General features: G+C 38.7%; 1 protein-coding gene across 1 annotated transcript in view; it reads left to right on the forward strand.

The window, feature by feature from the left end:
- MUC4 (mucin 4, cell surface associated) overlaps positions 1–12,457 on the forward strand; it is a 65,610-nt gene that overhangs the window by 1,395 nt on the left and 51,758 nt on the right. Inside the window, exons 2-9 of the mRNA XM_056565502.1 lie at positions 106–239; positions 314–478; positions 4,472–4,621; positions 4,711–4,838; positions 5,942–6,024; positions 8,397–8,576; positions 8,978–9,118; positions 9,236–9,355. Of these exons, the coding sequence (XP_056421477.1) occupies positions 106–239; positions 314–478; positions 4,472–4,621; positions 4,711–4,838; positions 5,942–6,024; positions 8,397–8,576; positions 8,978–9,118; positions 9,236–9,355 (1,101 nt within the window). The remainder of the gene's footprint in view (positions 1–105; positions 240–313; positions 479–4,471; positions 4,622–4,710; positions 4,839–5,941; positions 6,025–8,396; positions 8,577–8,977; positions 9,119–9,235; positions 9,356–12,457) is intronic.

The raw sequence follows: 12,457 nt of genomic DNA on the forward strand, positions 1-12,457 counted from the left end.
TTTGAAATATTTTATTATTAGAAAGGTTATTTTACATAGGAACTGTTCAGGTGACTATTCTTGAACGCATAATAATTGCAACTTTTTTTTTTTTTTTTACCATAGCTATTTCCCTTTTTCCATATGGAGCAAATGAAACTGATATGACCCACAACCCAAGATCAACAGACTTTACCTCCCCAGTATTCCAGCCAATAATGGGATTCCCCTTTGGAAACAGTTTAAGAAACTTTGTCTATGTAAGTACTAATTTGTTGGGACCATTACTGCCTCAGTCAGTGGTATGGGAAATTAACTTTAACATTTTTTGTAGTATACAGACAATGGTCAAATTGTCTTTCCAAGATCCAGAAACGAAATATTCTCTTACACTAACCCACCAACAAATGGATTTAGTGGAAATGAGATGGTGGCCTCTCTTGCTGTGTATTGGAGTGATGCAGATTTGTCCAAAGGTGTGGGAACTACTTACTATAAGGTAGGTCTACTACAATATGTTACTGATGTTGCAGAGTATAAAGGACAGGCTGCTAAAATATAACTTTATGGTTAGGTCGTTGTTTTTCCACTGCACATCTGCTGTTACACAGACAAGATGAGAGAAACAGACTATTCATAGATAATTTAATATATAGAAATCCATCCAGCAATGCAGGAGTTTACAGTAAACAAATGCTTGAAATTTAGCCATAGAGTTTCCCATTTCTCCCATTTCATCTCTGAGATTTTCTACACCCGAATCTGAGTCACCTGTATTAAATTCAAGTGATTAGACATTATTTGGAAAGACACAGTCCCATCTATATAAGGTCTCACAGCTGACAATACATATCAGAGCAAAAACCAAGCAATGAGATTGAAGGAACTGCCCGTAGAGCTCAGAGACAGGATTGTGTAGAGGAAAAGATCTGGAAAAGGGTACAACAAAATTCTGCTGCACTGAAAGTTCCCAAGAGCCCAGTGGCCTCCATAACTCATAAATGAAAGATGTTTGTAACAACCAAGACCCTTCATAGAGTTGGGCAACCCACCAAACTAGGTCATTGGGGAATAAGGACCTTGGTAAGAGAGATGATTAAGAAGCCAATGGTCACTCTGAATGAGCTCCAAAGATCCTGTGTGCAGATGGCAGAAACTTCCAGGCGGTCAATATTTTAGTTTTTCCTTTTAAATAAATTAGAAAAAATTTGTTTTATGTATATCTTTTCAATGTTCTTTTTTTTAATTATATGTGCCCAATACTTTTTTAGAGTGTCTTAAAGGGAATGAAAGTTTTTGAGTGTTAAGAGGCTAGGTTTCCACTTGCTTATTTTTATTTTTTTGCAAAAACGCCAAGTCAATAGGGAACTGCAAAATGCCATATTCCCTTGACGTTTTTCAGTTTGGCATCTTTTTTATCCTTTTGGCATTTTTCTGCTATTTTGGGCTCCTTGGCAGTTTTTCAAAAATGACCTCTTGTCAAGACTTTGGCATTTTTTTCTGGAAAATCTTGGCATTTTCCTCCTATAGAAGAGTATGGGAGTGAAAAAACACCAAGAAAAACGCCACGTGAGTTTTAACTTTGGCATTTTTGCAGACATTTAATTTTTTTTTGGACTCAAGCAATCCCAAACAGTGATGGAGATACCTTTTTTTAATTAAAATTTCATAGGGTACCATTAAAAAAAATAATAAAAAAGATACAGTAGTGATGGAAAAAATTGTATTTAATGAAATTTACCATTTTTCATAACAAAATTTGTATTAGTTTTTAAACAGGCATCAATTTATGTGGGCAGGCAAGGAACAAAAGACGTAGCCTACAATAATAAAAATTTAGAAAGGGGCCATTTAAATGGAAAAATTATATATTTGTTATAATTAATTTTGTTAAACTTTTTATAAATAATGTATTTTAATTGTTGAATAAAGTGTGTGTGTGTGTGTGTGTGTGTATTTTTAACTTTTTCATTTTTTTCCCTTTTTTTTTTTTTTTTAGGTAGTACTACTACTCCCAGCATGAAACACACTGTTCCATGATGGGAGTAGTAGTACATGTACTTATTGACAGATCGCAGCGAGTGTCAGATGCTAGTGCTGTAAAAAGCCGCTCCACAACTCTGTTATATTATGGACGATCGCATCGGGTGTCAGGAGTGACACCTTGGGCGATCTGTCTATTAGTACAGGAACTACTACTCCCATCATGGAACAGTGTGTTCCATGCTGAAAGTAGTAGTAGTACTACCTAAAAAATGTAGAAAATAAAGAAAAAAGTTAAAAACACACACTTTATTAAACACATTATTCAAATACATTACTAACAAATATTTTAACAAAATTAATTATAAAAAATATATTATTTTTACATTTAAATGACCTATTTCTACATTTTTATTATTGTTGGCTACAATTTTAGTCCCTTGCCCTCCCACATAAATTGATCCCTGTTTAACCCCTTAAGGACGCAGGACGTAAATGTACGTCCTGGTGAGGTGGTACTTAACGCACCAGGACGTACATTTACGTCCTAAGCATAACCGCGGGCATCGGAGCGATGCCCGTGTCATGCGCGGCTGATCCCGGCTGCTGATCGCAGCCAGGGACCCGCCGGCAATGGCCGACGCCCGCGATCTCGCGGGCGTCCGCCATTAACCCCTCAGGTGCCGGGATCAATACAGATCCCGGCATCTGCGGCAGTTCGCCATTTAAATGAACGATCGGATCGCCCGCAGCGCTGCTGCGGGGATCCGATCATTCATAACGCCGCACGGAGGTCCCCTCTCCTTACTCCGTGCGGCTCCTGGCGTCTCCTGCTCTGGTCTGTGATCGAGCAGACCAGAGCAGGAGATGACCGATAATACTGATCTGTTCTATGTCCTATACATAGAACAGATCAGTATTAGCAATCATGGTATTGCTATGAATAGTCCCCTATGGGGACTATTCAAGTGTAAAAAAAAATTTAAAAAATGTAAAAGTTAAAGTAAAAAAAAAGTGAAAAATCCCCTCCCCCAATAAAAAAGTAAAACGTCCGTTTTTTTCCTATTTTACCCCCAAAAAGCGTAAAAAAATTTTTTATAGACATATTTGGTATCGCCGCGTGCGTAAATGTTCGAACTATTAAAATAAAATGTTAATGATCCCGTACGCTGAACGGCGTGAACGAAAAAAAATAAAAAAAGTCCAAAATTCCTACTTTTTTAATACATTTTATTAAAAAAAAAATTATAAAAAATGTATTAAAAGTTTTTATATGCAAATGTGGTATCAAAAAAAGTATAGATCATGGCGCAAAAAATGAGCCCCCATACCGCCGCTTATACGGAAAAATAAAAAAGTTAGAGGTCATCAAAATAAAGGGATTATAAACGTACTAATTTGGTTAAAAAGTTTGTGATTTTTTTTAAGCGCAACAATAATATAAAAGTATGTAATAATGGGTATCATTTTAATCGTATTGACCCTCAGAATAAAGAACACACGTCATTTTTACCATAAATTGTACGACGTGAAAACAAAACCTTCCAAAATTTGCAAAATTGCGTTTTTCGTTTTAATTTCTTCACAAAAATAGTGTTTTTTGGTTGCGCCATACATTTTATGATATAATGAGTGATGTCATTACAAAGGACAACTGGTCGCGCAAAAAACAAGCCCTCATACTAGTCTGTGGATGAAAATATAAAAGAGTTATGATTTTTAGAAGGCGAGGAGGAAAAAATGAAAACGTAAAAATTAAATTGTCTGAGTCCTTAAGGCCAAAATGTACTGAGTCCTTAAGGGGTTAAAAATCAATTAAAATTTCATAATAAAAAAGAAAAATTTCGTTAAATAAATTTTTTTCCATCCCTTCTGCATCCATTTTTATTTTTTATTTGTATCTGTCAAATTTTGAAAAAAATGCCAAAGGGGCCCAAAAAAGCAATTTCCAATCAAAGGCAAAAACACCAGAAAAAATGCCAGAAAAAAAACCAAAAACGCAGGGAAAATCTATGGCAGTTTTTCTGGTGTTTTTGGTAAAAAAAAAATAACGCCAGAAAAAAATAAATAAAATAACAAGTGGAAACCTAGCCTAAAGAAAAGGAGTCAGTAAATTTCCATCTTACTATCTCTATTATAAAATACCGTAATTCTGGCCTCTAAGCCTGATAATAAGCTGATACTTCCTGTTCTTTAGTGAAAATTTTTCAGCAGTGTCCACATTAACATCACAGGCAGAATTACATTGTAGGGTGACACCAGTATATAGCTAAGATGTGTATCCAGACTATTCACAGAAGAGATGAATGCCCCCCTCCCCCCCCTCCCCCCTCAAAGCATTTTGTGCAAATGTCTCTGACTGCAACTAGGCTTGTTTCTACTGCACTCATTTTCATATGATTAAGGATCAATTATGCAAAATGAATTGGTCGATGATGCTTATGTTCCACTGTTGGATCATGATCGGTACTGGAAACATATGATTAATATTTAATAACTGACTTGTCAGGTATATGAACCACAAATCAGCAACTCTGTTGTTCCTGAAGTTGAGAAGATTATAAGCAAAAAGTTCAATAATTCGTATAAAGCTCAGTGGACACTGAAGATTACCTGGGATAATGTTCCAGCTTATCCATCGAAACAAAATGACATCCAGGTTGGTAGACGAGAAAACGTACTAAATTTAAAACTGAATCCAAGCAAATCGTCATTTTATGTATTAATATTACATATTCATTTCTTAAGACCAACACATACCAGGCTGTGCTGACCACCAATGGAATTCAGTCATATCTGATGATTCTGTTTAAGGATGGTGGAATGAACTGGGCTGACATAGAGCGTAAACCAAAACCTCTAATTGGCTACTGCAGGTAAGATGCTGGATACTTTAAAATGAATGCCTCCGGGTAAGGTCACACATGCCATATTCTGCTGCGTATTTGCTGCTGTGTATTTTCCTACCAATTGAAGTCAAAATAAGCAGCTATTTTGCCACCGATTGACTTTAATGGGTAGGAAAATGCGCAGCAGCAAATACATAGCTAAATACAGCGCATGTGACCCTACACTCAGGTACCCGTTTAAAACAAGTGTAGAGAGAAAGCAGAGCACCCACAGTTAGGCTACTAAACGCTACTAAACACACATTCTAATACGATGTGTTGGACACATCCCCATGAGGATACAACTGAACCAAGCAACAGACTGTAAACCTAATATCAGGGGTCTAAAATGACTGAATGAAGATTGAAGTTGCAGATTCATAATTAGTGCAACATTTTTAACTGAAGATAACCACTTATGTATGTAAAATTTATTTTTCCATGTCACAGTGTCCATAATATTTAAGCATAAAAAGTATCTGTTTAAAATGCTATGCTTATTTATAAACAGTCTAGACTTCAGGCTGACACATAGGCCGTCAATACGTGAAGGCTATAAACACCTTTGTACAGATTTTTTAATGCTTTATTTGTATTTTATTTCAGTTTTTGAGCCTTTGTTGCCAAGTTATAATACACTGTAAAATGCTTCTCTTACCTCCGTACATTGCTTTGTCCCATTCTCATACACAGGACCAACACCTGGAAGCGTTTTAGTACAAATTTTTTTATTTTACTATTATCTCTGTCCTTTCCCAGCATTCCATGCAGCCAGACACAATATGTCATAAGTCACATGGTCTCCAGGGGAATGTCGCTATGCTGCAGTGTGTGGGTGGATAGCATTGTTTCAGTAAATACCTTCCACCCTGCTATAGCCACACTTCACTTGGAAGGGTGAGGAGGTGGGGGTGGTCTGTGCATGAATACCAGGATGAAGAAGTGGCACAAGGATATAATAGAAGTATATATATATATATATATATATATATATATATGTTACTTACCATCATGGGCTCATAGGCTAAATAAAATTTTTTTGGAATACCCCTTTAAATGAAAACTAACTGAGTTTTTTCCCCAATGATTAGTGGAAACCAGGATACATTTTTCTTGAATGATAAGCTAGCTGTGAATATTAACCGCCCAAATCTCGTTGTTGGAAACAATGCAGGTATGTATCAATTTTCATTTACATAAAAGATGCTGGCAGACTTTTCTGGTTCACTTTGAAATAAGGTAATGGTGGAATCATATAGAGAGGCCCATATGGGATTGCAGGCATCCCAGTGGGTCCCTTAAGTGTGCTAAAGGGTTAACAGGTTATCCTGATGTTATCTTGGAAAAAACTGAATCTTTGCCAGCAATGGCTGTTAATTGGTGAATCTAGATGCTCTTTGGGGATGAAAATGTATCTTTTGCTTGGTGAAAGGATGCTGATAGGGGGAGGGGCGGATTATACAAATTCTAACGCTGTTTTCCTTTTCTTCCTACATGGCCCTGTTCCCATGTCATGCACATCAAAATAGGCAAATTAAGTTCTCTGGTGCACTGAGGGTGTTCCCTGGCCCTCGGTCCACTCTTCTGCCCACCAGAATCGGTCCTGATCGCCATTTTATATAGGCAACACGTAACTCTTGTACTGCTCCTCTCACATGATTTTCATTATGATCATCACAAGTCCTTCAGCCACATTCTCTTCTATCCTGCATTGCTGAGACCTGCCCCCATGTATACTGGGGGTTATATTCAAAACTCTTCACATCAAAAATTTTGCTTTTTGCGCCAAGCTTTTTGCATAAGAAAGTTCACATCAGAAATTCAAAGTGTTTTACATGAGAATGATCCAAGGTTTACACTAGTCACACCAGTTTTGCAAAAGTGGGCATCGCTATGTAAATTTCATGCTTTACATGATATTTTCAAAAGGGTGAGAGTCCATTTTACAGCAACAACTTCACACCAGCTCTTTGCTAGTTTAGAAACCACAGAAATGGTTGTAGTTTTTTGTTTTTAGTTCTTTAGTTTTTTGGGAAAAGGTGTTATTTAATCAATTATTGAAAAATAGGTAATTTTTATTGGAAATTTTAAAAGAAAACTAATTTTTTTTATGGTCAGTGCACCTGAATTCATATTTAAGCCCTAGAAATGTATATTTTAAACAGTTATCGCTTGTCTGGGCACTGGTAATCATGGAATATTATGAGATGATTCAGCCAGAATTTTCTGGGATGAAAAATTTGTCGACAAAATCGTAAAAAAAAAAATCCAATATGGTGGCAACAAAACAAAAACTATTGCCAAATTTGGCAATTTTTTGGCACGATAAAACAAAAGGGGCACGAAAATTAAATCTAACATATTTTCATAAAAAAGTGTAATTAACATCGCTATAACAGAAATTCCAGTAGTTTTTGAATATCTTTCCCTCTGTATCTAGAAGATACACAACAGGTCTTGGTCGGCCAGTCACTGAGGAGCAGAGATCTCCATACACAACACCACTGCAGTGACTGCTCAACCAGGACTTTCTCTGTATCTGCCACATGCTGGAGGTGTAGGACCTGTGGTGATGTCACAACAATGAGACCAGTTTATGTGGGTGCAGAGCTCAGCAGTGCAGAATAGAAGATAATGGGGGAGATTTATCAAAGGATTTAGACTGGTTTTTCCTTTCTAAATTTGTCGCACAGAAAGTTGCAGTCTAAATATGTGCGACTTTTCTGCGACTTTTGCTGTAGAGGATTTTTAGAACATGATGCATGCTAGTCTATTTTAGATGGAAATGGATTGGAAAATGCATTGGTGCTGAATTTATCAGGTGCGACTTTTGTGCGACAAGTCGCATCTGCCCAAAATACGCTGAAATGTCAGACCATGTTGCAGCAGGTCTAAATGCAGTTTAAGCTGTAGACCCTGAAGTCTGAGCACAGAATTTATCAAGGGCTGTGAGACCTTTGATAAATTAGAAGCACAATAGACAGGAGACTACCACATACGCTGGTCTATAAGCATACCCAGAATAGACTAGATTAGTAAATGTCCCCCAATGTGGCTAAAAGATCTGTGATGATGATGATCATGTGATTGGAGTGGGCGGAGAAAATCTAGAGTTTAAAAAAAAAAGAAACAAACACATTAAGTGGAGGTCACATGGTTCCTGTATAGGGCCGAGTCAGTGAGCAGAAACATGCACCAAAGCACTTCATTTGCATATTTAGATTTTAGAATACCTAAGTGGTGTAGGCATTGTAATCCCGTTTACAAGCATTAGAAGAAAAGTGGAGCTTGTGAAAGGTTGACATGTAAGCGTTAAGTTTCATTTTTTTGTCCCTACACCCTTGTGTAAGTGACTAATGGTGTGTATGCATTATTTATGCAGCTCTAAACATAGTGCATAGAGCAGTGCAAGGGCTGAAGCACAATAGCATACTGCTGCCATGAGATGTCACGCCAATGTGATAGCATTGTTGCTTGCTACATTTGTATACAATGAATTGTTCATAATTTGATACTAATGCATTATTCATTACCTTACTCTTGCAGATGTGAGAGGACTCTGGATATATGAACTGAATAATGGACAAGTGTCTAACAGTCGCATGGATTGTCTCAGTTGGTTCTATGATCAGCCTAATCCCGTATCTTGGAATTTTGATTTGTTGTCATGTCCTTGTTTATACCAACAGGGGCAGGCTGACTCCCGATTCAGAGCAACCCAAGCAGGTACAGTAGTGAATGTTTTTTTTTTACTCTTATTTTTTATTAGTAGGGATTCACTACCTTTAATGCATTTTTAGAAAACTAAGTGTCTTTTTTTCTTTTGGTTACTTTAACGGACGTTCTCGTGACAAGGAGCAATGGGCAACAATGGTCCCAGCTGCTCCCACTTACTATTATGTAAATGTTTTTGATGGGAATAGCGAGAGAAAAAGATGGCACAAGCAGTAATTTTTCTCCCGCTGCTTCTCGATGGCCTCCTCCAATGGTCGTCACACTGCCGTGTGCTTACGGCAGTGTGAAAGAAGCCTAAAACTGAAAATAAATCTTTTCTTTAATGCAATTCATCCTTTAGAATTGTTTATGTGTGTCTGCAAGGACTTCTTAAATGCATTTTGTTCTTTCAGGTGGGTCCACCTATGTCAGCCTGCTCCGCAGCACATCTCCCAGCAGGTTAAATGCAGGTGTAAGATGTGTATATTATCGCAGGAATCAATTCTTAGAAGGCTTTCAGGAACAGACATGGTATTTCAGTAATTCAAATAATGGTATGTAAAAAGATTTAACTTCAAAGAAACAATATGGCAGTATGACAGACAGTGCTCTTCTGATTAATTTGAAAATATGCAAATAAATGTGTTTATTTTACATTTTAACTCCTTTAGATAAAGAGCTTAATGCATTTAACTGGTGCTGCAATGATGTGGACGATCCGAAGTTCTGCTCAATGTACATGGAGAAAAGGCCATCAATTGACTGCAGGAACTATAGGCCACCAACCCCAGGTAAAATATATACAAACCCACCATTTTTATAGCAGGACTACTTGCCTAAAATTTGTATAAAATTGTATAAATATAATGTGCAAAATGTTTATACAAAAAGGCCTGTCATAGTTAGTAACATACATTAAAATAATAAATATATATTTTTTTTAATACCTACTTGATGTATTTAATTCTTCACTATTGCCTTGTTGCCACTGTTAAAGGGATACTCCGGTGGAAAACTTTTTTTTTTTTAAATGAACTGGTGCCAGAAAGTTAAACAGATTTGTGAATTACTTCTGTTAAAAAATCTTTACCCTTCCAGTACTTATTAGCAGCTGTATACTACAGAGGAAATTCTTTCTTTTTTAATTAATTTTTTGTCTTGTCCACAGTGCTCTCTGCTGGCACCTCTGTCCATGTCAGGAACTGTCCAGAGCAGCATAGGTTTGCTATGGGGATTTTCTCCTGCTCTGGACAGTTCCTGATACGGGCATCAGGTGTCAGCAGAGGGCACTGTGGACAAGACAAAATTACCTCTGTAGCATACAGATGCTAATAAGTACTGAAAGGGTAAATATTTTTTAATAGAAGTAATTTACAAATCTGTTTAACTTTCTGGCACCAATTGATTAAAAGAACAAGTTATTAAGTCATTCCTGCATAATAACATATTATCCATAGAGACGATGGACACATAAGAGTGGGCCAGTCAGGCAAAGTGTACAGTAGTGATATTAGTTGACAAATATAGTTAACATGACATATTATTACACAGTAGTGGAAACAGATGTGGTAGGAAAGTTAAAGGGGAACTTTTTTTTCAAATAAACTGGTGCCAGAGAGTTAAACAGATTTGTAAATTACTTCTATAAAAAAATCTTCCAGTACTCATCAGCTGCTGTATGCTACAGAGGAAGTTGTGTAGTTCTTTTCAGTCTGACCACAGTGCTTTCTGCTGACACCTCTGTCAATGTCAGGAACTGTGCAGAGCAGAAGAGCTTTGTTATGGGGATTTGCTCCTACTCTGGGCAGTTCCTGATACAGACATAGGTGTCAGCACTGTGGTCAGACAGAAAAGAACAACTCAACTTACTCTGGAGAAAACAGCAGCTTTAAGTACTAGAAGGGTACTGAAAGATGTCACTCCCCCTCCCATAGACTTGCATTGAGGGGGCGAGGCGTGACATCATGAGGGGGCTATAACATCACAAGCTCCCGGCGCCGGCTCCAGCGTTCGGAACAGTTTGTTCCAAACACTGAGCAGCGGAGTACCCCTTTTAGGGCCTAGTTCATTGAAAAGCCAGCCAAAAGTACACACCTGTGTTGTAGGCTAAAACAGTTTTAAGCATACAGGTGTGCCTTGAACTTCCCTCATAAGTGCATACAACATAAATACATCTAAGTTTTGTACCATATTTAGTTCCTGTTAAGGTCTTAAGGGCCTACAGTAGTACATTGCAAGGCCAGCCAAAAGTACACACCTGCTGCTGTTTTAGACAAATACTGTTTTAAGAGTACTGGAGGGCCTTGAACTCCCCTCATAAGTGCATACCTCATACGTAGTGGTGTACCATTTAGTTTCTGATAAAGTCTTAAGACCTAGTTCATTGCAAGACCAGCCAAAAGTACACACCTGCTGTTGTTCTAGACAAATACTGTTTTAAGCGTAGTAAAGCACATTTTACTCCCCTCATATACGCACATTTTTTAGGAAGAGAAGTGCCAGGACGTGTACAGAGGAGTGGCAGAGGCCTAAATTCATCCGGTGCAGGTAGAGGTAGCAGCAGACTAGGGGCGAGTCGCAGCGAGATGCCTGAGCTCCTGGTATCAGCTAGCTGTCGTGTCTCGACCATCAACCCATCTGTCATTGACTGGTTAACTTGGTCATCCACTTCATTACAAGTGACATCAGACACCCCCAGTCAACAGCCAGTGGGTTCCTCAGACACCACGATCATTTGGCATGGCCCGTGAGCAGTCCCTGTCCTCCAATTGCCTCTCTCCTATGCTGTCCCCACCCCCATAGAAGTATCCTATGCTGTGGGTTAAGCTCCACTTTTTAGTCAGGACAATCTACTAGAGGACAGTCAGCAGCCCAGCCAAGAAGTGGAGGAGACATCCCCCACTTTCTTAGCTAGGCGGGCAAGTTGTTATGAGGAGAGTGGCATGGTAGGGGGTGTTGGGAGCGTTCAGGCTCCTGAAGCACACACTGTTGAGGAACCTGAGGAGGACATCAGTGACATGCTGACACAACTCGATGATGATGAAACCGATCAGACTTGGTGCAGAAGGGGCTTCATCATCAGGAAAAGAGGGTGGCCGGTTGCCCGTGAGGTAGCAGTTGAACCAGCAAGGTGGTAGCATGGTTGGGAGTCAGCATGGTGGCAATAGTGGGAAGTCTGGAGCCAAACGAGCCCGGGATAGACCGCCTGCTTCGCAGCAGCCTACCTACCTGGGCGGTAGTGGAACAGGGGTCCCTGGAGTCAGCAGCAGTAGTAGTCAGTCAATGCGGACTGTTGGGTGCAAAGTCAGCTACTCTGCGGTGTTGCAGTTTTTTATCAAGTATCCGGAGGATGTTAACATGGCCACATGCAATTTAAAAAAATATCTTTAATCTTTTAAATTGTGAGGCCCTTTGGTCTGGTCAGGCTGCCGCCACCTCCAGGCTGTGTCATTCTGTTACCATATGGTCTACTATTGCTGCTGTCACCTACAGGCTTGGTCGTTCTGCCACATTTTGGTCTCTTCATGCTGGTGCCACCTCCAGGCTGTGTCATTTTGCTGCCATGTGGTCTCCCCATGCTTCTGGGACATTACCTAAAAACTTTTATGGTAGCACTAGCTACCATAAATCTTCAATTTAAATTTGAAAAATTATCTTTTAATCTTAGGAATTGTGAGGCCCTATGGTCTCCTCATGCTGCAGGGACATCACCTAAAAGTTTTTTATGGTAGCACTAGCTACAATAAATCTTCAATTTAAATTTGAAAATGTATCTTTTATTGTTAGGAATTGTGAGGCCCTATGGTCTCCTCATGCTGTCACCAACTCCAGGCTGTGTCATTCAGCCATTATATGGTCTCCTCATGCTGCTGGGACATTACCTAAAACTTTTT

The sequence above is a fragment of the Hyla sarda genome, chromosome 3, assembly GCF_029499605.1.
Source record: "Hyla sarda isolate aHylSar1 chromosome 3, aHylSar1.hap1, whole genome shotgun sequence".
Classification (NCBI taxonomy): Eukaryota; Metazoa; Chordata; class Amphibia; order Anura; family Hylidae; genus Hyla; species Hyla sarda.